At 47.7% G+C, this 24,902-nt stretch overlaps 1 protein-coding gene across 2 annotated transcripts; it reads right to left on the bottom strand.

Annotated features, from left to right (window-relative positions):
- On the bottom strand, positions 1-10,678 carry CFAP410 (cilia and flagella associated protein 410). Of its 2 annotated transcripts, none has more exons than XM_084639338.1 (7): positions 10,451-10,678; positions 8,093-8,111; positions 7,040-7,086; positions 3,717-3,946; positions 2,682-2,853; positions 2,086-2,113; positions 1-1,237 (listed from the first exon to the last, which is right to left on the bottom strand). In XM_084639338.1, the coding sequence occupies exons 1-7, from the start codon at positions 10,612-10,614 to the stop codon at positions 1,109-1,111; spliced, it is 789 nt and encodes a 262-aa protein (XP_084495464.1). In that variant the 5' UTR covers positions 10,615-10,678; the 3' UTR covers positions 1-1,108. The 2 variants fall into 2 exon arrangements, with proteins under 2 accessions (XP_084495464.1, XP_084495463.1); XM_084639337.1 differs by having other exon boundaries at positions 2,086-2,179; positions 10,451-10,677.
- Between the last annotated feature and the right edge of the window lie 14,224 nt (positions 10,679-24,902).

The raw sequence follows: 24,902 nt of genomic DNA, 5'->3' as shown, positions 1-24,902 counted from the left end.
TAATAGGGACAGCATTTTATTTAGCATTTAACAGTTCTGTACACTTTTAAGAAGTTCAGTCTTGTCAGTAAAGAACAGTTCCACCCTCCTATCTAAGCAGATCTCCCAGCAAACATCCCCAGCTTGTTTCTGTCTCAATTGCTACCACCTGGGCTATCTTTCTCTGCACTTGTTGTAAATTTTTCTTAGCTGCTTTGAAGACTGAAGGAGTGAGTGGTGATGGAAAGCAGAGAAATTTCAGCATACAGGAGAGAGTCATTTACCACCCGGAATCTTGAATTTAGGCTCAGTTGCAACAAGATAATATTTGGAGTTACCCCTTTGACTGGGTAAGAAGCTGCTGACTAAGAAATGGTAGGAGTTGAAAATAAACTAACACTTTGACACTGAGCTTCAAAAACTGCACCAAAAATTTAAGAGTTAGTGATTCTTTTTAGCACGTCTGTTCAGAAGTCTGTTTTTGTGAAACCTCATCTTTATTGGCAGAAGTTGCCTTCAAGAGTGGGAGGAGACGGAAAGCATGGCATAAACGCTTGCTGCGATACTACACTCCCAGAGAGGCAGAGGAAAGGAACTATAGGGCTTTGCCCAAGCATTACTCTGATTAAAGCCACTCTTGGAACAAACCTAATAGCAATGGTATTTGTAGCTGCTGGGCAGGTCTCTCCTCCACTCCATTTCATCAGCACAAGCAGAGTTATCTTTCTCCTCCCTTCTTCACCGGTTGCTTTACCCCCGCTCACCTTTGTTTTCTGACTCCCTTGTGAGTCCTAGGGGAGCACCGAGTTAGACTGCATGGATTCAGCTATGTGAGTTATGAGCATAATAGAACCTGTCGTGTGGGATGAAAGCATGCTGCAAGATTTGCTTGGCAGCTCCCAACACAGGCCTGGCATGCACAGCCAAGGGGGATGTCATGTGTTGCAAGAGTTAGTTTCTTCCTATGGTCAGTACTGCCCGCTCCCAGTCCACCCCAGGTAAAGTGCGCAGGCTATAGAGAGGATTTTACTGTCGCCTGAAGTGCGTGTGGGCAGAACTGGTGCTGCCAGTCTGGTTCCATTTCTGTGAGCCCAGAAAGTGGCTGCTTTGGAGAATTCTGCAATGGGCACTATCGCTCTTCCAGAAGCTCCTTCTTCTGTAAGGCTTGGAGTCTCTTCCCCACTGTTTGGTGGATGATTTCCAGGCCCTCTGTGTCCAGCTCTTTCATGAGCAGCAGGATAGCGTTGAGGATGTTGTTCTGTCAAGACATGACAGACGTTATTTCTACTATAGATGTACGGACTCTGACCCAGCAAGGTGATGGGTCATTTAGGGGCTGGTTTTCAAAGGTTACTAGATAGTGTTTTTCACCCTTCTAGATTCTCTACTCCTCTGCCTGATTATAGGAAGACAGTGCCCTTCTACTGAGAAGGCCACTCCCTATGGGTGCCGAATCCAAGGCCTGCGGAATAGACACCTGCAGCTCTGTGGACAAGTACCGCAGCTGGCTGCAGGGGGAGAAACAAAATAGACCAAGACTGGTCTAGACCACATTCTGACCTTCCTTTATTTACTGAGGTGATGGCGGTGGGCCCAAGCCACACTCCAAGTCCCATCCAGGCCAGATACACGTTCTGTGAAACTTACTCCCATAGAGTAGCATTGCCACACACTGGCCACAGCTGCTGAGAGGAGAATCAAGACCATATTTTCTATAGGAAAGATGGCTATTAAATTGGTAGTAGAGATTAACCTATGATTATCTGATGGGATCAATCCTGACCCCTTTTCTTATTAAAGGCAATACAGTATCATAGATTCACAGGCTAATCTCCACTGTATGCTCCCCAACACCTAAGGATGGATCTCAGGGACTAACTAGCCACTTAGCTCAACAGTGCTTCTGCCACAAATAAACAGCCTGCAAGACACTTACCCCAAAGGCACGTAACCAGCACCCACTTCCCACCTGGAAAGTTCTATGCAGCTTTGGGTGCACCCAAATCTGGTAGTATAAAGTTGTACATTTTCTGGATCCAGAGATTTATTCTTTAAACTTGCCTGACACATTAGAAGGTAGCAACTTTAGCCTTTAAATACACTCACCCTCTTCTTCCTGCTGCCATCAGTCTCCCTGGGCAAAAAGGAGGAAAATTTATCTCTGGGAACAGGCTTCATGCCAAGTTGCTCTCGAATCTTGCTGTGGGGGGGTGGGGGGGGAGAAAGGCAGTACACAAAATGAGAGCACCCAACGCCAGAAGGAGCCTGCTCCCAGCACTGTCTGAAATGACAGAATCCAATTCTCAGTGCTGGAACTACAGGAGTGATGCTAACTGGGACCACAGAGCTGAGTCTACATCGCACATTTGGATAACAGGTGGCACATTTAAAAAGGATAAGTGAGAAGAACCATAATTCAATATGAAGATCCCTTCCCTTTCACGCACACACATAGCTGTTGTACTGCAAAATAGGAAGCAACCTATGGAAGGACCTACTCTGTATGCACAAGGCCAGGTTCTCAGCTGGTGTAAAATCAGCATAGCTCCATTGTCTTCAGTGGTGCTATGTGGATTTGATCAGCTGCGGCTGTGGCCCATGGTATGTTGGGGTTGGTTGTCAGGAGTATTTTTGGTAGGATCCCCCCATGTGACATACAAGTTTAGCAAAGGAATCCCAACAATTAATAACCGAGCCCTCACTTTGTCTCCTCCAGGGTGAAATTCAGATGTTCACTCTTTGGCTCCATTGTGCACTCAGTGGTACTCGATTCATTGGCCTCTGGACAGCCGTTCTCCAGATTTCGCTTAGCTGGAGGTGCAGTGATCTCTTCCCCATCTACCAGGGCCTGTGACAATTCTTCTTCTGTCACAGCTTCCAAAAACATACAAACACATGTTAGGAGCCCAGTCTGATGCTCTAGGGAATTCTGTCAACATGGAATACAGACCATCGTTCTAATTTGGAATATATTACTGCAACAAGTAGTGTAACAAACTACAGACGAGACAGCAGGTACAGTCAGCTTGTACGAGAGCAGGGACATAAGGGATACCCCCTAACTATCAGCGGTCCTCATATCCCACTTTGTTCTGCAGCAAAGCCTAAGGGGGAAGTCTCTGGCAGCCCTACCTCCTCCAAATAAAGAGGGATACTAAAGGAGAGGTTTCACAGAGGTCTCTTGGAGCCCTCCTCCTTTTTCCCAGCAGCAGGATCTGCAGATACTGTGGGATACATAAGCTCTTGTTTTGACAGCAGAAAATCCTTTTACCAAACAGAACGACATGTCCTACTTTCTTTGACAGTAGGAGCAGAGCCAGTTACAGCATCTGCGTTTTGCAAGAACAAACAAGAGTCCCGTAACAAACTAACTGGTGGCACAGTATCTGAGATAATGACTGTGAAGATATTGGTCATACATTCCCTGTGTGGTATTGTTAACTACTGCTGTACGGAGAGGGTAAAGGATAGGACAGTTTGAAAACACTGGCTGACAACATAGGCAGATCTACCTGCACCATTCTGCACAGAGCACAGCTGAGTGGGTTACTGTTGTGCTGTCTTAGCCCACACAAGAGCCAAGAGAGAGAGTTTTATTACGTAAAGTATTCAGCTGTTCTAGGGTGTGTACGTTGAATTTCCAACAAACCCAAACAAGACTCCCTAAGGGTCGGGGCAGTTCAGAACCCTGGTTTTTCTGAAGCTTTCTGCCACTGACTCTATTCTCAGATTCCCACCTTGGTTGTCAAGCTTCTGAAGGTTGGGGAGGTTGCGCAGCACAGTCTTTCTGTACCGGTGGGGGTCTGGACCACAACAGGGATTCTCAGACAACCACAGGACCCTCAGCCGGGGCAGGTTTTTCAGATGAAAGAGCTCGTTCAGACTCGGGATGCTGTTCTTCCTCAGATAGAGCTCACTCAGGTTCTGGCACTGACTCATTGGCTCCAGGCTGGAGATACTGTTCACACTGGACAGAGATTACACGGACATCAGAAATGAGTCTCTGGCCCTAAAAATTACCAGCTCCACCCTCAATATGACTTTCAGGCAGAAGCAGGACCCCTGCAACACTGCAGCTCTTCAGTCCCAGTTTCTGTATCGTTCCTATAGTGGGAGCCTGAAAGCCTCCTCCAAGATGGTGCAGTGCATTCTGGGTGCCCAGCTGCCAAACACAAATAGGTTGAGATAGCATTTGGTAACAAAAAACACTGACCAGAGAGAGGCCAATTGTGCTACTTTTAGGGCCCTAAAAATACTATCCAGCAGTCAGCTGGCAGAAACAGGTTTACATAAACACAGCCAGCTTGCTTTGCCCTTCTGAATGCTCCACTTCATCACACTGCCTCTGGAACTCCTCCCCTCCTCTCCATCCAGTATTTTTCTTTTAATTTTAGCACTGTCACTCACATCTCTTGGTCTTGAAAAGACATTTTTGCTGAGACAGCACTCCTGGGCATGGAGGCTCAGATGGGCCCCACAGGCTCCTGCTGCCAAGGGACAGCTCAGTGGGAAAGAGAAAAGCAGTTTCCAAGAAGGATCTATATTCATCCTGCTCTTATTTCTCTTTATAACTTCTCCCCTGAGCCATGGCAGCAGGCATCTTCAATGCATGGAATGCTTCAGGACCCAAGCACTAACTGGGGTGGCTATGGAGCTATGCAGACACTCCAAAGCAGTAGTGGGCACCGTGTGGCCCTTCAGGGTAATCTACTGGTGGGCTGTGAGACAGTGTGTTTACACTGACTGTCTACAGGCATGGCCACCCGCAGCTCCCAGTGGCCATGGTTTGCCGTTCCCAGCCAATGGGAGCTGCAGGAAGCAGCATGGGCCACAGGGACATGCTGGCCGCCGCCGCTTCCCGCAGCTCCCATTGGCCGGGAACGGCAAACCATGGCCACTGGGAGCTGCGGGCAGCCGTGCCTGCGGATGGTCAGTGTAAATAAACGGTCTTGCCGCCCACCAGTGAATTACCCTGATGGGCCACGTGCGGCCCATGGGCTACAGGTTGCCCACCACTGCTCCAAGGTATGGCTGAGACCCAAAGGCAGGGGCTAATTTGGCAGGAGCCAGAGACCTGTTTTGCAGGAGAAGGCAGGTATGTCAGTGGGAGAGGGGGAAAGCAACAATAAGCAGCTAATGTTAACGACACACTTTGAATTAAAATGCCAAGAGGTTTTTCTTTTTTAAATAGCGAAAGGGGCTCAGGGTTACAGAGATGAGCAGATTCCTGGCTCTTTGCTAATTCTGTAAACAGCTCTTGCTCACTACAACCATTTATTGGCTGTTATATCCTCTTTCTGCAGATGCTCCTCATACACACCCAAGAGCAGGTCTTGCATGCTCCACAAACCAAATGGCTTTAAGGTTAAGATTTTAGAAGCTTCACAGATTTTTCAGTATAGTTTGCAAGATCTATATTCCAAGATGCCATAAGAAGCTAAGAAAGAATCCAGAAGAACTTCAACACAAACATTCTCCAACCTGATACAAGTTTCATGACACTGTGTGGGGCCAGCAGACCTACAGAACCCAGTCAGGAACATGGAATAGCATTTATGTATAAGGGAGAATGTGACGTTGCACTCCATATGTTTATGGAAATATCCTTATGAATGTGAATATAACGTAACTGGAATATGCTTTATGCAAAAGGTCTCTTGTAAGGTATCATTACAAAGCTTATAATCTACTGAGTGTGTTCAACCTATTTGTATGAATGTATCATTCCTGTATCTGAAGCTAGAAATATGAAGTATTACTCTGAAGTCCTATTGTAATTATGCAAAGTGTGGGCCATTAATGGTGGCTTGGAATCTTGATGGCTCCCATGGACTAGGACAATTGGTTGTGAATGGCTCTGTTTACTCGCAAACCTTCCTGGGGACTTGCAGGCCAGCCCTGGAAGAATGATGGCTAGGGTCTCACAGGACATGTGACCATGTCACATGCTACTGGATTCCATCTTAAATCTGGTGCTTTTTCATTTAGGAGGGGTGGGAACCCAGAGAGAGACAAAAGATTCCTGCCTTGGGCCAAAGATATAAAACGGGGTGGAACAGAACAAAAGTGGCTGCCAGTCATGAGAAATCCCCTAGTTACCACCAGAGCTGGAAATAACAAGGACTGTACCGGGAAAAGGACTGGGCCCAGACTAGGAAGGAGTCTAGCCTGTGAAAGAAGCTTATTGGAATATCTCTGAAGGTGAGATATTACTTGTATCAGTTTCTTAATGTATTAGGCTTAGACTTGCATGTTTTTGCTTTGTTTTACTTGGTGACTTACTTTGTTCTGTCTGTTATTACTTGAAACCACTTAAATCCTACTTTTTATACTTAATAAAATCATTTTTGTTTATTAATTAACCCAGAGTAAGTGATTAATACCTGGGGGAGCAAACAGCTGGTCATATCTTTCTATCAGTGTTATAGGGGGCGGACAATTTGAGTTTACCCTGTATAAGCTTTATACTGAATAAAACGGATTTATTTGGGGTTTAGAACCCATTGGGAGCTGGGTGTCTGGGTGCTGGAGATAGGTGACTTGCTAAGCAGTTTTTGGTTAAAGTCTCCAGCTTTGGGGCGTGGACCAGACCTGGGTGTGTGTTGCAGAAGGCTAGCGTGTCGGGCTCAACAAGGTAGGGTTCTGAAGTCCCAAGTTGGCAGGGAAAACTGGCTCAAAGGTAATCTCAGCACATCAGGTGACAGTCCAAGGGGGTCTCTGTGACCGAACCCGTCACAGAGAATATGAAGTTTTACACTGCACCTCAGAGTTATTTCTCCCCCAAAATGAACACCCCCCATTCCCCACCAATACAGAATGCAGGTTTACATAATGCCAGGAGAGACTCAGATAGCCTTGGAAATAAATGCACTCTGCATCTCTGCCCCCAAGGGAACACAGCCTGACTCAGTACTGGAGATCAGGCAGACAGAGGCACGGTGACAAGGTCAGTAAGGAGTAAAGTACCAAAAGCATAGTGCTAGATTGTAGTCATCTGCCCGACACAGGATTTCCTCTGTTCTATCAGCTGCTGCTCTCAGGCTGCTAGTTTGACACCCACCTGAATGTGATCACTTCAATGTTTGGTAGTTCACGGCATATTGAAATCTAGACAGAGAAAGATGCAATAAAGAACTGTACTTTTTCTAAAGATATCTGTCTATAATCAGGTGCTTATTCAGATAAACCCATTAGAATATCAAATCAACTAGCACGTTAGTGGGGCTAAGTCAATGTCAGTCTAACCTGACTGTACACAGGGGGAGTTTCCTGGACCCAGCCACTCCCCTTTTTCAGTCCCCAAGCACAGTGTAGCCAGTATCTATTCCATTTTCTTCCACCATGCCCAGAAACACAGATAATCAGACACTCATTGTGCATGGAAAATAAGACCTGGTTCTGTTCCTCTCCTCCAAATGCTCAGAACATGTGACAAGTGCTCACTGTACTGGTACACTTTTGGTGCTGTAAGATCCCCAACCAATACACATACAAAGGGCTCAGCTCTCCTCACACATGACCTTCCCAACTAAGAAGAGGATCTGTACCCTCAGAGTATGTCAGGTGGGAGGTTCTCCTGTAGACAGACACGCACTAGCTCTGCTCAAGCTAGCATGCTAAAAATAGCAATGTGGCTCTGCTGGCCTGGGCTAGCCACCCAAAGGCAACCCAGCACATTGGATGGGTTTGTACTCGGGCTGCTAGCTTGAGTCACTGTGGCCACACTGCTATTTTTAGTGAGCTAGCTCAAGCAGAGCTAACACATGTGTGTCTACCCATGCTAGGAAGCATGCTCCCAGCTGCAGTGTAGATGTACCCTAAATCAGTCCCCAAGATCTCACAGCCGCAGAGAGGTGTAAGACTAGCGAGCTTTCTTACTCCCAAGCACTCCAAAGGGATACTTGGCTCCCTCTATTCCCAAGTGAGGCAGCAATTTGCTATGCACTGTATCAATGGCCAGTGCTCTACCGTTGGGACTAACTGCCAACAAAAGGGGCCTAGATCTCAAGGAACGTGTCTTAATCATACCTGGCTTTAGGGAAACGTTAGATATTTGTTTGGGAAAGGGGTCCTGGAAAAGGCTGATTTTAAGAATTGCAAGAATAGTACTTACATCTGTGAGGCAGCTGCCCCTGCAAGAGAAAAATAAACCACTTTGAATAGTGACAAGAAAGCAGAGAATTAATTTAGAAATATTTTAAAAAGAGGACTTACACCGAGTGAAAAGATGCAATGTATGGAAAAAGCCATGGCTGAGGTCAATAGTGTGTTTTTAAAAATCTACGTTATCTTAAAGAACTGGATTCTCAGAAGTGTCTTTTCATTTTTTTGAGCGACAGGGGTTGCCAGGTATCAGAGCATGTCCTGTCCCTCCTCCCAACTCTGACCCTTAAGGAACCTTTGCCACCCCAACTGCCCTTCAACCACATAGGATGTAAGCTCAAATGGTGCTTTCTTCCATAAGGCACTAATTAAAGATTCTGCAACAGCCCAAATGGGGCATGACAGTTTTATGCAGCTGAGACTACAGGGGAAAGTGGAAGCAATAAAACTATGATTTCCCACACTCAGTAGATACTCCATCTCCTTATGAGCATACCACGTGGCTGGAAGGTAAATGCACTCCTTCTCAACTGCTAAGACAATTCAGAACCATCTGTCATGTCAGCAAGTGTGAACCCTGCCTGCTCTGACCATACAGCCATGTTTAAACTGTTTTCTGTAGATCATTTTGTAATACAGTTTGATCAGCTGATGTGGATAGGACCAAGCTGCATTCATCATGATTTGGTCCTATCCTCAGCAGCTGGCCAGAGTTCAGTGGGGACTGTGTTTAATTACTGTTAGGAGATCAATGTAGGAGGCACTTTTCCCCTCCTCCCCCACATACAATAACAACTGGGCAGCATGCATTGAACCGAGTATGAGTTTCATTTCATGTGTGGGATAATTGCACCAGCTAAGGCAACACTAAATACAGACATAGAAACCCAAGAATTCTAAATGCAAAACTCCATGTTTAACTCTTAATCTTTAAAAATTGTATTAAATACCCAAAGTCAGGAAAATTTAAAGTTAAGGTTTAATTCTCTCAGCAATGTTGATTCAGCCACATTGTCAGCCAAAGGTAGCATTTCTTGATTACTCACTGTGCTGTTATGCTGGGAATTTAATACATTTAAAAAACCTCAAAGGCAATTTGTCCAAGGAAAATCTGGGTCTCAGATTTGAGAGTCTGACAAACTATGATTGTCCCAAATAAGACCTGCCCTCATATGTAATTCTGCACTTTCAGGAGAACACATGCACTCTCTCCACAGTACAGAATAGGATGCAATTGGTCTAGTAGAGCCAGAGGAGAATTTTCACTGCCCTGCTCACATTTTGCTAAAGATTAATTTTTCTGTCATTGGTTGAATTTAAACAAAAATAAGCAACACACACCTCATCCTCTGTTTTAACTTACCAGGCGGTCAATGCACCCAGGATTATTTAATTACAGAACAGCAGTTAGTTTCAGTGACAGTAAATCCTTTCATTTCACATATTTGATTTGAGCTTTTGCTCATCCGGCACTGGTAAGCAACAGTTTCCCTAGACTGACCGTTGTGTGTCTCTTTAGACAGCATGGGAACATGGCTAACATTGCTATGGAATTTTTTTTAATTCACATCTTCCTAATTCCAAGGCCAGAAGTGACCAGTGTGATCCGCTACTCTGACCTCCTGTATAACACAGGTCACTGAACTTCACCCCAAAAATTCCTAGACCACAATTCTTTTACTCGCAAGCAATGACATACTCAAGCTTAAGACTGAATATATATAATCTATGGTGACAGAAGAGTATGATGCATTTATTGAACTATTCTATTGAAGATAAATAAGAATGCCAGTGTGAGCGAACGAAATGTGTATATCCTCCTGGGTCTGTACCCTATGAGGAAATAAATGCCAAACTGGGCTCAGTAACTACTGGTAGCCAGCCAAGCAAGCATGATCATTCCCATAATACCGATTGTATTACACATGTTTATCTTCAACATGTTTTATAAACATTGCCGGGTAAATGTTAGCCTCTTGGGTGCAAGGTCGCCCTGGGGAGAGAGGCTGGCTGGTGCATGGGAGGGGTTTGACAGCACTGGCAAGCGCGGGTTCTGAATGAGACCCCATTTGGTCAGGACACCGAATCACCCGCACCCCGGCAGAGAGCGCGCGTGGGGGGCTGGGGTTGCTGCGGGGCCTCTCCAATGCCCCACAGTAACCAGCCAGAGACACCCACCTAATGGAGTCCGCTGGCTTCAGGGTCAGCCAACACACCACGAGGGGCAACGAACGGCCCTCGGGCCCGGGCCCGGGCCCTCCCGCAGCCTGGTACCCCACCCCCCGCTCAGTCTATTGTCCCCATCCCATGGGCCCCTTCCCGAGTTACCCCGCTCCCCACAGCGGGGCCGAGCCGCCCGGCCCCTCACCAGCAGTTGAGCTTGCGGACGTTGTCCAGCTCGGCGGCCTTGGCGCGGGCCAGCACCGCCTTGCGCGTCAGCTTCATGGCCCCGGCCCGGCCGCGCCGCGTCTCCAGGGGCGGGGGCAACGCGGCGGACGCGTCTCCAGGGGCGGGGCCCGGCGCGGCCGCCATCCCAACACCTCCCCGCTTCCGGCTCCAGGACGAGCGGCCGCCGTGCGGCCTGTGGTGCCCCGCCCCTGACGGGGGCCGCAGAGGATCATACGGAACGCGGGCCAGAACCAGCGTCTCCAGGGGCGGGGCCAACGCTGCTAATCTCTAGGGGCGGGGCTACGGCTGCCTCCAAGGGGGGGGCTGCTGCGAGGCAGGGGTAGCAGTGTATGGGGTGCCCCCTCGTATAGCGGGGAGGGGCTGCCCGGTGCAGGGGGTGTTGGGGTGCCCCCTGTGAAGTTCCCCTGGTGTTATGAGTGATCTGCTAGGTCTCTCCAGTCCTCCACTCTGGGAGCCAGCCTTACCCTGCTGTGCTGTGAGAGCCCCCACTCCCGGGCTGCTCACGCACAGCCTCTGGCATGTAAGCTGCTCCCAGGTATGTGGATGAGCACTTTTGGCCAGCCGCTGCTTGGATCGTGCAACTGAATGACACTAGCCAATATCTCTGGTACCAGACTCAACCCTAGGAACCTCCATCTTGCCATGGTCAGTGATCCCCTCTGGATGCTGCAAGCTTATATGAGTTCGTCAATTTAACAAAGAAATTGATACGTTCTAGGCTTGTTATCCCAAGGGGAGTCTCTGACACACTTCAAACCAAACACACTGCTTCAGGTAGAATAAACAGACAGATTTATTAACTCCAAAAGATAGATTTTAAGTCAAAACACAAGTCTGATTTGGTCAAATGAAATAAAAGCAAAACGCATTCTAAGCTGATCTTAATACTTTTAGTGCCCTTACAAATTTAGATGCTTCTCACCACAGGCTGGCTGGTTGCCCTTCAGCCAGGCTCTCCCCTTTGATCAGCGCTTCAGTTGCTTGGTGGTGGTGTCTGTAGATGCAGGTGGAAGAGAGAGAGCATGGAAAACGTCTCTCCCTTTTATCATGTTCTTTCTTCCCTCTTTGCTTTGCCCCCTAACCCTTTCTGAGTCATGTGAGCATTACCTCATTGTAGTCCTAAACTGACCAAGGGAAGGGGGGTGACTCACTTGAGAGTCCAACAGATCCTTTGTTGCTACCTTGGCCTTTGTTCCTGTGAGGCTGAGCTGGGTTTCATAGAATCATAGAATATCAGGGTTGGAAGAGACCTCTGGAGGTCATCTCGTCCAACCCCCTGCTCAAAGCAGGACCAATCCCCAGTTTTTGCCCCAGATCCCTAAATGGCCCCCTCAAGGATTGAACTCACAACCCTGGGTTTAGCAGGCCAATGCTCAAACCACTGAGCTATCCCTCCCCCCACACATACATGCCCTGATGAGATGTGAACTGCCCCTCTGCTTCTGGAGAGTTTTGCCTGTGCTTGTTTTAAGCCATGTGGAGGCAGTTTCAGCCTCATACCTATATACATGAAATTACAACCTATAACATTACTATAACAGCAATGCTCAGTGCACCATGAGCCTTCCGAAGACATCCAACATGACAAACTTTTGCATGGATACCACAGAACCATTTTATAAAGATGAACAAGGGGGTGCAGGGTGTTTCCCCGAGGTACAGAATGTCACACTCCCATTATGGGGGGAGGGATTGCCTGGTGCAGGGGATGGAGGTGTTGGGGTGCCCCCATTATAGGGGAAAGGGGTGGCCCCAGTGCAGGGGATGGGGGTGTTTGGGTGCCCCTAGTACAGCAGGGAGGGGCTGCCCAGTGCAAAGGTGGTGGTGTATGGGATGCCCCCAGTACAGTGTGGAGGGGCTGCCTGGTTCAGGGTATGGAGGACCCCCACTATGTCCCTCCCCCCACTGTAGGGGGTGCTCCCCAGAAGCCTCGAGTTTGGAAAAATGAAGGTCACTGCTCAGTTCTGTATGAGAGTTTAGCAAAAGCAATTGTCAAACATCAGTGCAATTCTCACTGCTGTCAGCTGGCGTAAACAATGTTTACTGCAGGGCCTCACATCATATCTAAGCACTTAGCTAACTTCTATTCTGCTTCGTTTAACAGGGTGCAAGTGGACATCACAATTAACTGTAGCAGCAGTAGATGAATCTAATTATCTGGGATCATATATCTCCAGCCAAGGAGGCTGTTTGAAGGAAATCAGAAGACTAGGGATTGCTCACTCAGCTGTGACCTTCCTTAACAAATGTGGGGAAACTGTGGCATCTTATAATATGTGAAGGTGTGACTGATGCAAAGCCTAGTTTTTTCCATAGCTATTTATGGATGTGAATCACCAGAAGTTAGTGCTGCTGGCAAAAAGAAAATTGAAGCTTTTGAAATATGGTGCTGGTGAAGACTCTTGCATATTTCCTGGATGGAAGAAAAGACCAATGCCTATGTTGGAAATATTACTGGAGAGAAGCAGCTCCTGATGTCAGAAATCAAAAGATGCAAACTTACATACTTTAGTCATATTAGGCATAAAGCTGGAAATAATTTTAAGAAAGTTATTATTGAAGGAATGGTGAAGCAACATAGTAGAGGACAACCGGCAAGGAGATGATGGATGGTGTGCAGCAAGGTCATTGCAAAGTTAGCTGTTGAGCGTTTGAAGTTAGCGATGGCTTGCAAAGGCTTCAGAAAATTGTGTTATGGTGTCACTGATATTCAGCCATGAATAAATGGATTTCACTTTGTTTCTCCCTGCTTGCCTAGTATATGATGTGTAAACTATAAAATAGCTATATTTCTCATATCTTAACTGCAATTCTTATTTTAGTGTCCCGTGCAAATGTAATAATTTGTACATATTGTATTTGTTTATAAAGCATTGATCAATATAATTTAAAATACCACTCCCAGCAGAAAGCGCCAAGACACTCCACTCGCTAGCTGCCATGAATAGCACCTACCCTAATTCTAACCCTCTTCTTTCTACCTACGAGCCCTTTTATTTGTCCAGGTTTTTAAGGTCAGGCTTGACAAAGCCCTGGCTGGGATGATTTAGTTGAGGATTGGTCCTGCTTTGAGCAGGGGATTGGACTAGATGACCTCCTGAGGTCCCTTCCAACCCTGATATTCTATGATTCTATTATCTCAATTTACTACCTAAAACATGTTGAGGGAGTTTGTCGTAACTCCATGAAGCTGTAAGCTTCACACAGAATGGGGGGGCTGGCTTGACAGCCCTGTAGGCTGAAGTTTTCTGTTGATCTATAGAACAACGACAGCACAAGCAGCAGCAGTGTTGCAAGCTTCGCACAGAATGGGAAGGGAAAGCTGATCAGAGGAAAGTCCTGCTGGTAGCAGCGTACAGAGAGTTCTGATGGGTGGGAGAGGGTTTCTTTGGGAGCACAGGAAAAGCCAGCAAATTCAATTCCACTTTTCCCTTCAAAAAATGCAAGAACTTTTGAAATCTGCATATTCCTGTTTATTGAAGCAGTGCAGTCGCATGACCTCACAGCTCAGCCTGGAGGAGATGACTAGACCAGACACTCACTGCTAGCCCTGATAAAAGAAGATAATTAATATAAGACTCAGGCAGAAATAAGATTTGCCAAAGTGATCGTTTTCCAAATGCACTCTACAGATTCTGAGCTGAGCTGAGGGCTGTTCCTCCCAACTTTGTGCTTGATACCAAACTCTTCGTGTTGCTTTCTTTCGTTAGGACCCTGGATAACGCCCTTTCGGTTCTGGTATCTCTCATAATAGCCAACAGAGGCAGATTACTGATCACTTTGACCTTGGCTTTGCGTGACTTGGGTGTTTAGGAATAATGTACTTTCCATTTTTTCTAAAGTATGTTAAAAATAATTACACTTACATTTTCCTGTCCCTGAGCTGTAACGACTTCTCAAAACAATCTTATTGATGTTCACGTAGGGTCTGACCCAAAGTTAATTAAAGTCAGTGGAAAAACTCCTATGGGTATCAGTGATGTTTGGCTCAAACCTGTGGTGTTTCTGTTGTAGCTATTTTCTACATTTGAGGAGTGTGTTGATAACATGAGCAGACAAGTTCCTAGTTGTTCCTATTCTCTGCTAGTTTTTTCTTCAGGAACATATCAGGACTTCACTTCCCTAGGGTGAAGGAGACCTGTAGGCTAGTTTAGGACTGGGTTGCCTCTTGTCAGAGCGCGCGAGATTTTGGTGGGAGAGTTTGGGCTGAGCACTCTCAGACTCAGTTGTTCCCTTTAGATTAGGTCTGTGGTTTTAATGGGCACCCTTGTAAGGTCTGCCCAGCTTGCATGTGGCTGTTAATTGCACTGTTCTTCTGTTACTGTTAATCTTATAAAATATTTACATGATGCAATATACCAGAACTTCAGTCAGAGACGACTCCCATGCCATCAGTGACCACACAGAACAGAGTGCTGCCAGGGAAGGGCCTTTAAATGGAAGAATGCGAAGGAGCGCTGTGGGGGACAGAGTCCATTCTAAGCATATTGAAATCTTTCAAGAAATTAAATCCTAGCCTGTAGCTCTCAGCCACTGAGAAGAATGGAAAAACACAGAAAAGAATGGAAAGCTTTCTATCCTGTGGGAAAGTATGACAGAGTCTACAAGTGGGTAGGGTCTGCTCTCCCTCTGATACTGGACTCCTACTGTCACAAACCAGGGAGTGGGCGGTCAGGCCTGGAGTCAGGTTCCCTCCCCACTCTGAACTCTAGGGTACAGATGTGGGGACCCGCATGAAAGACCCCCTAAGCTTATTTTTACCAGCTTAGGTTAAAAACTTTCCCAAGGTACAAAATTTCGCCTTGTCCAGGAACAGTATGCTACCATCACCAAGCGATTTAGACAAAGAACAGGGAAAGGACCACTTGGAGTTCCTATTTCCCCAAAATATCCCCCCAAGCCCTTACTCCCCCTTTCCTGGGGAGGCTTGAGAATAAACAAGATGAGCAAAAACCAGCCTTGGATTTTTAAGACCCAAAAAATCCAATCAGATTCCTAAAAAAACAGAACTTTATTAGAAGAACAAAAAAAGATAAGAGAACAACTCTGTAAAATCAGAATGGAAGATAATCTTACGGGCAGTCAGATTAAAAAAATAGAGAATCCCTGTAGGCAAAACCTTAAGTTACAAAAAGACACAGAACCAGGAATACACATTTCCTCCAGCACAGCAACTTTCACAAGCCAAAACGAAGAAACCTAACACATTTTCTAGCTAGATTACTTACTAACTTTCCAGGAGTTGGAGGGCTTGCATCCTTGATCTGTTCCCGGCAAAGGTATCACACAGACAGACAAAAGCCTTTCCCCCCCTCCAGATTTGAAAGTATCTTGTCCCCTCATTGGTCATTTTGGGTCAGGTGCCAGCCAGGTTACCTGAGTTTCTTCACCCTTTACAGGTAAAAGGACTTTGCCTCTGGCCAGGAGGGATTTTACAGCACTATATACAGAAAGGTGGTTACCCTTCCCTTTATATTTATGACACCTGGTGACTGGGACAGGAGGAAGTCAAAGCCAGAGTCAGGAACCAGGAGTCAGGCCAAGGATCAGGCAAGGGAACAGGACAGGAACAAGGAAGGTACAGGAGCAATCACAGCTAGGGGAAATAAGCATTGAACAGCCACTGACCTAGTGCTGAGGCTGGGTTTAAAAGCACATGAGGTGATGCCTCTCAGTCAGTCAGGGAGTCTGGTTGATCAGGGTGTTGAGCTGCAGCTCACCGAGCAGGTCCCAGGATCACCTGCAGGCCCTGATTCCACCCTGGCTTCCAGCTCCTCAGAAGCCATACTAAACATGCTGCACAGTGTGGTGTAATGACAGCTGTGTAAAAATTGTGATCTATCTTGTTAAATTCAATGGGGATTTCCTCGTCCTGCTAGTAGGCAGGGGACTTAGCAGGGACCTGTGAAACTGGAGTCAGTTTGCAGCCAGCCTAGGGTAAGCTGGGGAGAGTTGTGCCTCTGTTTTAGGGAGCAGCCTTTGTTTCTATTTTTGGGTCTTTTGTGTTATCTGAATTCAATGTAACAAAATAGTGTTATGGTGCAACCTTCCAGCGAGAGTATTTATGTTTCTATCTAACTTCTCCGTGTGTGTGCTGTGAACATAGCACAGTGCTCTCCTCTCACTCTACTCTGAACTCATATGTGTCCTCACACCTCTCCCCAGGCTTCCTTTGAATTAGTTTATTGACACAGGAATAAGAACAGCCACACTGGGTCAGACCTGTGGTCCATCTAGCCCAGTATCTTGTCTTCTGACAATGGCCAGTGCCAATGCTTCAGAGAGAATGAACAGAATAGGGCAATTATTGAGTGATCCATCCCTGCCATCCAGTCCCAGCTTCTGGCATTTCGAAGTTCAGGAACACTAGAGCATGGGGTTTCATCCCTTGACCATCTTAGCTGACAGCCATTGATATCCACCATGAACTTATCTAACTCTTTTTTGAACTCAGTTATACTTTTGGCCATCACAACATGCCCTGGCAACGAGTTGCAAAGGTTAATCGTTGCATTGTATGAAAAATATTTCCTTTTGTTTTTATTAAACCTGCTGCCTATTAATTTCATTGGGTGACCCCTGGTTCTTGTATTGTGGGAAAAGGTAAATAACACTTTTTTTCTACACCATTCATGATTTTACAGATCTTTAGCATATCCCTCTTAATCATCTCTTTTCTAAGCTCAACAGCCCTAATCTTTTTAGTCTCTCCTTGTATGGAAGCCATTCCATCCCCTTGATCATGTTTGTTGCCCTTCTCTGAACCTTTTTGAGATGGGGCAATTAGACCCGTATGAAGTATTCCAGATGTGGGCGTGTCATGGATTTATATAGTGGCATTATGATATTTTCTGTCTTATTATCTATCACTTTCCTAACGGTTCCTAACATTCTGTTAGCTTTTTTGACTGCCGCTGCGCATTGAGCTGAAGTTTTCAGAGAACTATTCATGGTGACTCCAAGATCTCTTCCTTGAGTGGTAACAGCTAATTTAAACCCCATCATTTTGTATGTATTATTTAGTGAGATCTCTTTGTAACTCTTCATGGTCAGCTTTGGATTTAACTATCTTGAATAATTCTGTATCATCTGCAGACTTTGTCACTTCAATATTCACCTGCTTTTCCAGGTCATTAATGAACAGCACAGGTCCCAGTTCAGATTTTTGGAGGACCCCATTGTTTACCTCTCTCCATTGTGAAAACTAACCATTTATTCCTACTCTTTGTTTCCTATCTTTTAATCCATTACTGATCCATGAGAATTCAACCACTCTATATCATCTGAAACACCCTTGTCCACATGCTTGTTGACCCTCTGAAAGAAATTGACTAGACTGGTGAGGCATGACTTCCTTTTATAAAAGCTGTGCTGATGCTTCCCCAACAATAGGTTCATCTATGTGTCTGATCATTCTGTTCTTTTCTATAATTTCAACCGATTTGCCAGGTACTGAATTTAGGGTCATTGGTCTATAATTGCCAGGATCATATCTAGAGCCCTTTTTAAAAATCGGTGTTACATTAGCTATCCTCCAGTCATCTGGTACAGAGTATAGTTTCAGTAATAGCTTACATACAACACGTAGTAGTTTTGCAATTTCATATCTGAATTCCTTCAGAACTCTTGAGTGAATATCATCTGGTCCTGGTGACTTATTACTGTTTAATTTATCAATTTGTTCTAAAACCTCCTCTATTGGCACATCAATGTAGGAAAATACTTGGGATTTGTCACCGGAAGAGAATAGCTTTGATGTGGGGACCTCCCCCACATCCTCTGCAGTGAAGACTGATGCAAATAATTAATTTAGTTTCTCAGCAATGGCCTTCCCTTCCCTAAGTGCTCCTTTAGCACCTTTGTTGTCTAGTGCCCCCACTGTCTGTCTGGCAGGCTTCCTGCTTCTGATGTACTTAAAAAATTCTTACAGTTAGTTTTTGCATCTTTAGCAAGTTGCTTCTTAAATTCTTTCTTATTGTTATTTCTTATTCTTCCTTATTTCACTTTAACACTTCACCTGCCAGAGTTTGTGCTCCTTGCTATTAGCCTTACTAGGTTTTGAATTCCAGTTTCTTTCTGGTAATGATTATTATTGATATTATTGTTTTATTAAGTCAGGGGTCTCACATTTCATAGCTTGTGTAGCTGAGCCCATTGCATATACCAGGGCTCCTTGTATCCCCGCCCCGCAACTCCCCCCAACATTCCTCTTGCCTGGGGATCTAGGGTTGCCAACTTTCTAATTTCTGAAAACTGGACACTGCAGCACGAGTGCTGGAACCTCCCCCCTCCCAGCCTCTTCCCCTGAGGCCCTGCCCCCAGCTCGGTCCTCTCCACCCCTCCCCTGACACTTGCTGCTCTCCCCTCTCCTCCTTCTTTGTTGCTCCCTGTCTCCACCTCTCTCCCACCACCAGCTGGCCTCCCTCTGCTCTGGGGCTGGGATGGGAACTGCAGCCACTGACATGGAGCCTCCCTGCCCATGAGATGCAGGTAGGAGGTGGTCCCGGCTGAGCAGGGGCTGGTGCGGGTTGATGACTCACATCTTCTCCTCCCCACACACACAACAGTAACCAGACTTTTGGTGTCCGGTCAGTACATCTGTACAGGTTCCTGTTTGACTGGACTTTCTGGTCAAAAACTGGACACCTGGCAATCCTAGTCTGTGTGTCTCCTCATTCCCTCCTCTCCCGCCCACACTGAGGTCCTTCATTCTCCCTCCCTGCCTAGGCCAGGGGCTGTGTGCATTCACCCTTTGCTCCCCAACCTGGGTGATAAATCATTCAGAGTATTAATGTAATAAATGCTACTAGGAGGATGAAACTCTATTCGGAATATTGTTATGCTGGAAGGTGTCAATTGGTGCCATTAGTTTATCTATAGACAATTGCAGAGGTGTTTGTAGCTGTGACTATGCTAATCAGATGGCAGGGGCCCCATTTCCCCCCCCTTTTGTTTTTCTGATTTCCCCCCAGATCAGTTGGATTCTGCCCAGTTATGCCTAGAACATTCTCTGAAATTTTGGCATTGATTGGATGTGGTGTTCCAAAGTTACCACATTATAGATGGACGCCCAGATAGAGAAATGCCGTCAAGTTGTGAGTAAGGCCTTCACCAGATCGGCCAGAGAGATGCACAGAACCATGATAACAATAAACTCTCAGTTCTTATGCTTCATGAGAGCTAAGAAAGGAACCGAATATTCCCAATGCAATTGCACCAGAACCGTTTACAGCCGGAGCCAATGTTTATTGGACTCAGTGGAAAGATTCCTCATAGAAGAACTATTACTCCCCTGCTCTATGATGTGACGCTTCTCCACAGACACAGCTCTTAACTATTGGCTGTACATACTGTATTGCCAACACATGGCCATTTTGTTGTCCACTGCTATCCATGGCCCAACTTGATGATCACTTTAGATAAGCTATTACCAGCAGGACAGTGGGGTGGGAGGAGGTATTGTTTCATATTCTCTGTGTGTATATAAAGTCTGCTGCAGTTTCCACGGTATGCATCTGATGAAGTGAGCTGTAGCTCACGAAAGCTCATGCTCAAATAAATTGGTTAGTCTCTAAGGTGCCACAAGTACTCCTTTTCTTTTTGCCATCCATTGGTCTCCTTTAGCAGTACTGGCTCAGCTTTCTCCCTTGTGGTGAGTAGCTGTGTTTTGGAGTTTGCAGGTGTCCAAGATGAATTGCTCTGCATTATGTCTCTGCTCTCTCTGGTCAGGAGGAGGAATGGGCAGGCTGGGGAGGGGCCATGATGCCAGGGCCAGCGTAGAGGCAAAGGTGGTTCTAACTTCCAAGGGAACCTCCAGGTTTGGGCCAAGGCCTTGTGGCCAAGTCCATGCTAGGGCGACGGGTGAGAAACCTCACCCATGGACAAAATAATCCATTGCTGGTGGAGGCTGTCAATACCTCCCGCCAGAGGAGGGGAGCAGCTGTCCTAAGGAACTGCTGGGATCCACTGCCTAAGAACCACCTCCGTGCTGATGAAGCTGATCTCCTTGCCCTGCTGCTCCCTGTCCTGGCACACTGCCATGGGTTGCGGTATCGTGGGATAGGGAGGGAGGCAGTACATTTGATACGTCTGAACCACACTCTGGCACCCCAAGCCCTAACCCTGCTCTGCCCCAAATGCCCCTGAAAGGAGGCAGACTCTGAAACCTGCCAGGAAGGGTAGCTATCGAGGGGGCTATGATGGGCCAAGGGAAACGAGTTCTGGGGTCACAGATGCAGGTATGACTCTGCCTCAATAACTCTTTCCCACAACCCACACGTCCCCCCATTCCTCTAGAGTGAGGGCCATAAACCACTCGCTTGCACCAATGCCCCAGCTTTGTACCGTCCCTGGCTAATTACTGCCCCAGCACTGGCTGGGTCTGACATGAGCAGGATGTCACGATGCTGAGTACCCTGCAGCCTGCGACTCGGCACTAGCTCTCAAAGCCATAGATTCCCATGAAATAGGAAGGGTGAAGGCAGAGATCTCTGCAGGATTCCCCAAGAGGGCCCCAGGGTAGGAGAGCAACTGCTTCAAACTCCCCTTTGCTACGAAGGATTGGACACACTTATGAGTAGTTCAGTGTCCCCTGCTAATGATGACCTAACTCCTGCCCACAAAACTCTGTGCTAACTGTGTTGGATGCAGCTGATGAATCTAAAAAAAAAACAGCATGGATGCTTTGTGGGAGAAAATCGGGCCAGCAAGACCAGCACAGTGTCTGCCCCGCGCCCATGTTTACAGCCTCGCTGACAGGCTGAAGGAAATCCATGTCTGAGGTTACAAAGGTGACAGAGGAGCTGCCAGATGATCTTGTCTGCCTTGTTGAGGGGTACCTTCACCACGGCGGAGCCCCTTAGAACGAACAAGATGCGGGGGATCAGGAAGGTGTTCAAGGCATTTATCTTCTGCCACGGTGCTAGCAGGGAGGCGTTGATCTTGGCGGCATCCTGCAAGATCTCCTGGATGGTGTCCTCGGGTGTCTGCCGGACATGGAAACCCATCGGTGTGCCGAGGTGCCGGTACGCCTGCCCCTCTGCCAGGGGGATGATGAGCTCGCCCTGGATCTGGAACCCTGTCGTCTACACCGAGTCCCTTTTGCTGCCTTCGATGTGGAGAGATGCGCACTTCTTTGCATTGAAGCGGAGCCCCATCCAATCGGAAGCTCGACTGGTGGCATCTAGCATACATTGGAGGTTCTCTGGGTCATCCGCAGTCAGGCCCAGGTCATCCGCGTAAGCCAGGACGCTCACCCTCTTACTGTGGAGGTTGAAGCCATCTGATCGCTCGCAGCAACGGCTCCATGGCGAGGTTAAAGATGATGGGGTTGAGGGGACAGCCCTGCTTAACTCCGCTCTGGATTGGGATCTCGGCGGTCTCCCCTTCGACCGAGCGAATGGTGGTGCTGCATCCCTCGTACACCTCTCAGATCACACAGAGGAAGTTCTCTGGCATCCCAAACTCTTGGAGCATGGCAAAGATGTGGTGGTGGGGCATGGACCCAAAGGTGTTAGCCAGGTCGAGCCATGCTACCGTGCACTGCCTCCATGCCCTTCTGGCCGTTTCGATGATGGTTTGGAGGACAAAGTTGTGTTCATAGTAGCCCCCGCAGGACATGAAGCCTTATCGGTCAGCAGCACCGAATGTCTTTTAGGGCTAACCTAGTTTGACCGTGGAAATCTCTGCTTTCTGTTTTCTAGCTCTAGCCCTGAGAGTCTGAACAGCAAAAGAGATGAACAATTTTCTTGTCAACTATTTTTATATCTGTCTTTCAGAATTCAAGCTGATGGGTCGAGCCCGTTTGCACACAGCCTCTTCCTGGGTGTGAAGGAGCAATTAACAAAGTCTTTGTATTGTGATGTCCCACAATGGCCCATTTAGTTTTGATAACTGTCCTGATGAGGAGCAGACAATCCCTCCTGACAGGTTCATGGTTCCAGACCAAACATTTGTTACAGTTGCAAAGCAAAAACTTAACTATAAAGATATTATAAGTGAGATTAATGCTTGCAGCAATTTAGAAGCATTTTGTAAAGGCGAAACCCATTGTTATACGTCCAATACCCATCTTAGCCATACTGCAGAGGTGAGCTGGTCCGGTTTCCAGCAATGAATTTCTCAGTGCTCAGCTGAGGCCTAAAGCTTTGGCAAGAGCTGGCCCCTTGTTTGCCAGCATCACGCATGGGAGTACTGGGGGGGTTTAGGGAGGGGAGTGGTGAGAAAAGAACAGGTTGGGCTGCTACATTATGCATGAGAGGACTTGTCTACACTACCAAGTTTTGTTGACAAAACTTACGTCGACACCCAAAAGGCGACAAAACAAAAATCGCCAAAGGGTGTTCACACTTGCTCCCTCTGTTGACAGATGACGTCCACATTGGGGACACCATCATCGACAGGCTGAGCAATGCACAGTGGGTATGTATCCCACAGTGCAATGTTGTGGGAAGGAAGAGCTGATTGCTGCACATAGAATCATAGAATATAGGGTTGGAAGGGACCTCAGGAGGTCATCTAGTCCAACCCCCTGCTCAAAGCAGGACCAATCCCCAAATTTTGCCCCTAAGTGGCCCCCTTAAGGATTGAACTCACAACACTGGGTTTATCAGGCCAAAGCTCAAACCACTGAGCTAGCCCTCCCCCCCGCAACATCTTGGGATTCTCTCCGAGTTCTCCCACAGCCCCCTCAGCTGCCGAGCGCAACATCATGAGTAGCTCTGTGAGCTCTCCCTGCTGGGGAACTGCTGTGTTCCTAGTGCAGGGCAGAACAGGAGCATTCCAATGATTTGCTCTTTGTTTGTTCCCCAATACTTCCCGGACTTGTTCACAGATACTTCCGGGGAGCTTTGGAAGGGGAGGGGCGCATGCCTGCAGGGCAGCATATCTATGAATCTATGAATCTATGAATCACCGAGCAGAGCAATCAGGGCAGGCATTGTGGGATACTGGCAGAAGCCAGTGCTGTCGACAAAACAATCAGCAGCGTCTATACTGGCTCTTTGCCCACAATCAAGGGAGGGGAAAAGACAAAAGTCTCTCATAGGGGTGGAAGTTTTTTGTTGCCAAAAGTGGGCGTTTTTCGCGACAAAAGTCACATTGTAGTGTGTACGCTCTTGCTGTTTTGTTGCCAAAAGGCTGTTTTTGGTGACAAAACTTGCCAGTGTAGACAAGCCCGGAGGGTGGGGAAGAAGGGACAGCAGGCTCTAAGCTGTGGGTCTCTTTGCGTTGGGGGGCTCCACTCCCTGCTCCCTGCTGTAGAACATGGACTGGCCCAGCCCCAGGATCTACCCACTGCCCATGTGTTAATGTGCTCCCTCCCTCTCCCCCTGGCGTGGGAGAGAAGTGCTATTGCATCCATGGTACAGAGGTGCAGAGGGCCTGATCCTCCACTGAGGGCCTATCCCCAACAGCAAGGTAAACGGTCACTCTGCAACGAGATGTTTCTCTTCCCAGCTCTGTTCTGTAGGGACACATGAGCTTTCACCAGCCACCTTCGCTAGGGTTGCCAGGTGTCCGGTTTTCGACTGAAAAGCCCGGTCGAAAAGGGACCCTGGCGGCTCCGGTCAGTACTGCTGACTGGGCCGCTAAAAGTCCAGGTGGCGGTGCTGCAGGGCTAAGGCGGGCTAGTCCCTACCTGGCCTGGCACCGCGCTGCACCCCAGAAGTCGCCAGCAGGTCGGACTCCAAGGGGGGTGTCACGGGGCTCCGCGTGCTGCCCCTGCCCCACGCACTGGCTCTGCACTCCCATGGGAGCTGTGGGGGGCGGTGCCCGTGGGCGAGAGCAGCGTGTGGAGCCTCCTTGCCCCCCCGACTAGGAGCCGGACCTGCCGGATGCTTCTGGGGCGCAATGCTGTGCCAGGCCAGCCAGGGAGCCTGCCTTAGACCCGCAGCACTGCCAACCGGGAGCCGCCCAAGGTAAGCCTGCACCCCAACCATGAGCCCCAACCCTCTGCGCCAGCCCTAAGGCCCCCCAAACCCAGACCCCCCTCCTACACCCCAAACCCCTCATCCTCAGCCTCACCCCAGAGCCCACAACCCTAGCCCAGAGCCCTCACCCCTCTTCACCCCAAATCCCAGCCCAGAGCCCCCTCCCACACCCTGAACCCCTCGTCCCCACCCCCCAGCCTGGAGCCCCCTCCTGCACTCCAAACCCCTCATCCCTGGCTGCACCCCAGAGCCCTCACCCCCAGCCCAGAGCCCATACCCTCTCCTGCACCCCAATCCCCTGCCTCAACCTGCAGCCCCCTCCCGCACTCTAAATCCCTCAGCCCCACCCCCCAGACTGGAGTCCCCTCCTGCACCTCAACTGCATAATAGGAGAGAGAATGTATGTGAAATGTGACTTTATTTCCATGAACAGTAATTTAAGGTTTAGAGTGTTTACTGCATATAATGCTAAGTATAGTGAGA

The sequence above is a fragment of the Lepidochelys olivacea genome (assembly GCF_965140295.1).
Source record: "Lepidochelys olivacea isolate rLepOli2 genome assembly, chromosome: 9".
Classification (NCBI taxonomy): domain Eukaryota; kingdom Metazoa; phylum Chordata; order Testudines; family Cheloniidae; genus Lepidochelys; species Lepidochelys olivacea.
This window is presented reverse-complemented; position numbering and strand designations above follow the sequence as displayed.

Excerpts from the sequence above, each read along its gene's own strand:
- CFAP410 (XM_084639337.1), bottom strand. The coding sequence starts at position 10,614 with ATGGCGGCCGCGCCGGGCCCCGCCCCTGGAGACGCGTCCGCCGCGTTG. Across the intron at positions 2,854-3,716 it reads TCAGAAGCTTGACAACCAAG|CTGTGACAGAAGAAGAATTG; the intron begins GTGGGAATCTGA and ends TGTTTTTGGAAG. Across the intron at positions 1,238-2,085 it reads ATGGCAGCAGGAAGAAGAGG|AACAACATCCTCAACGCTAT; the intron begins GTGAGTGTATTT and ends ATGTCTTGACAG.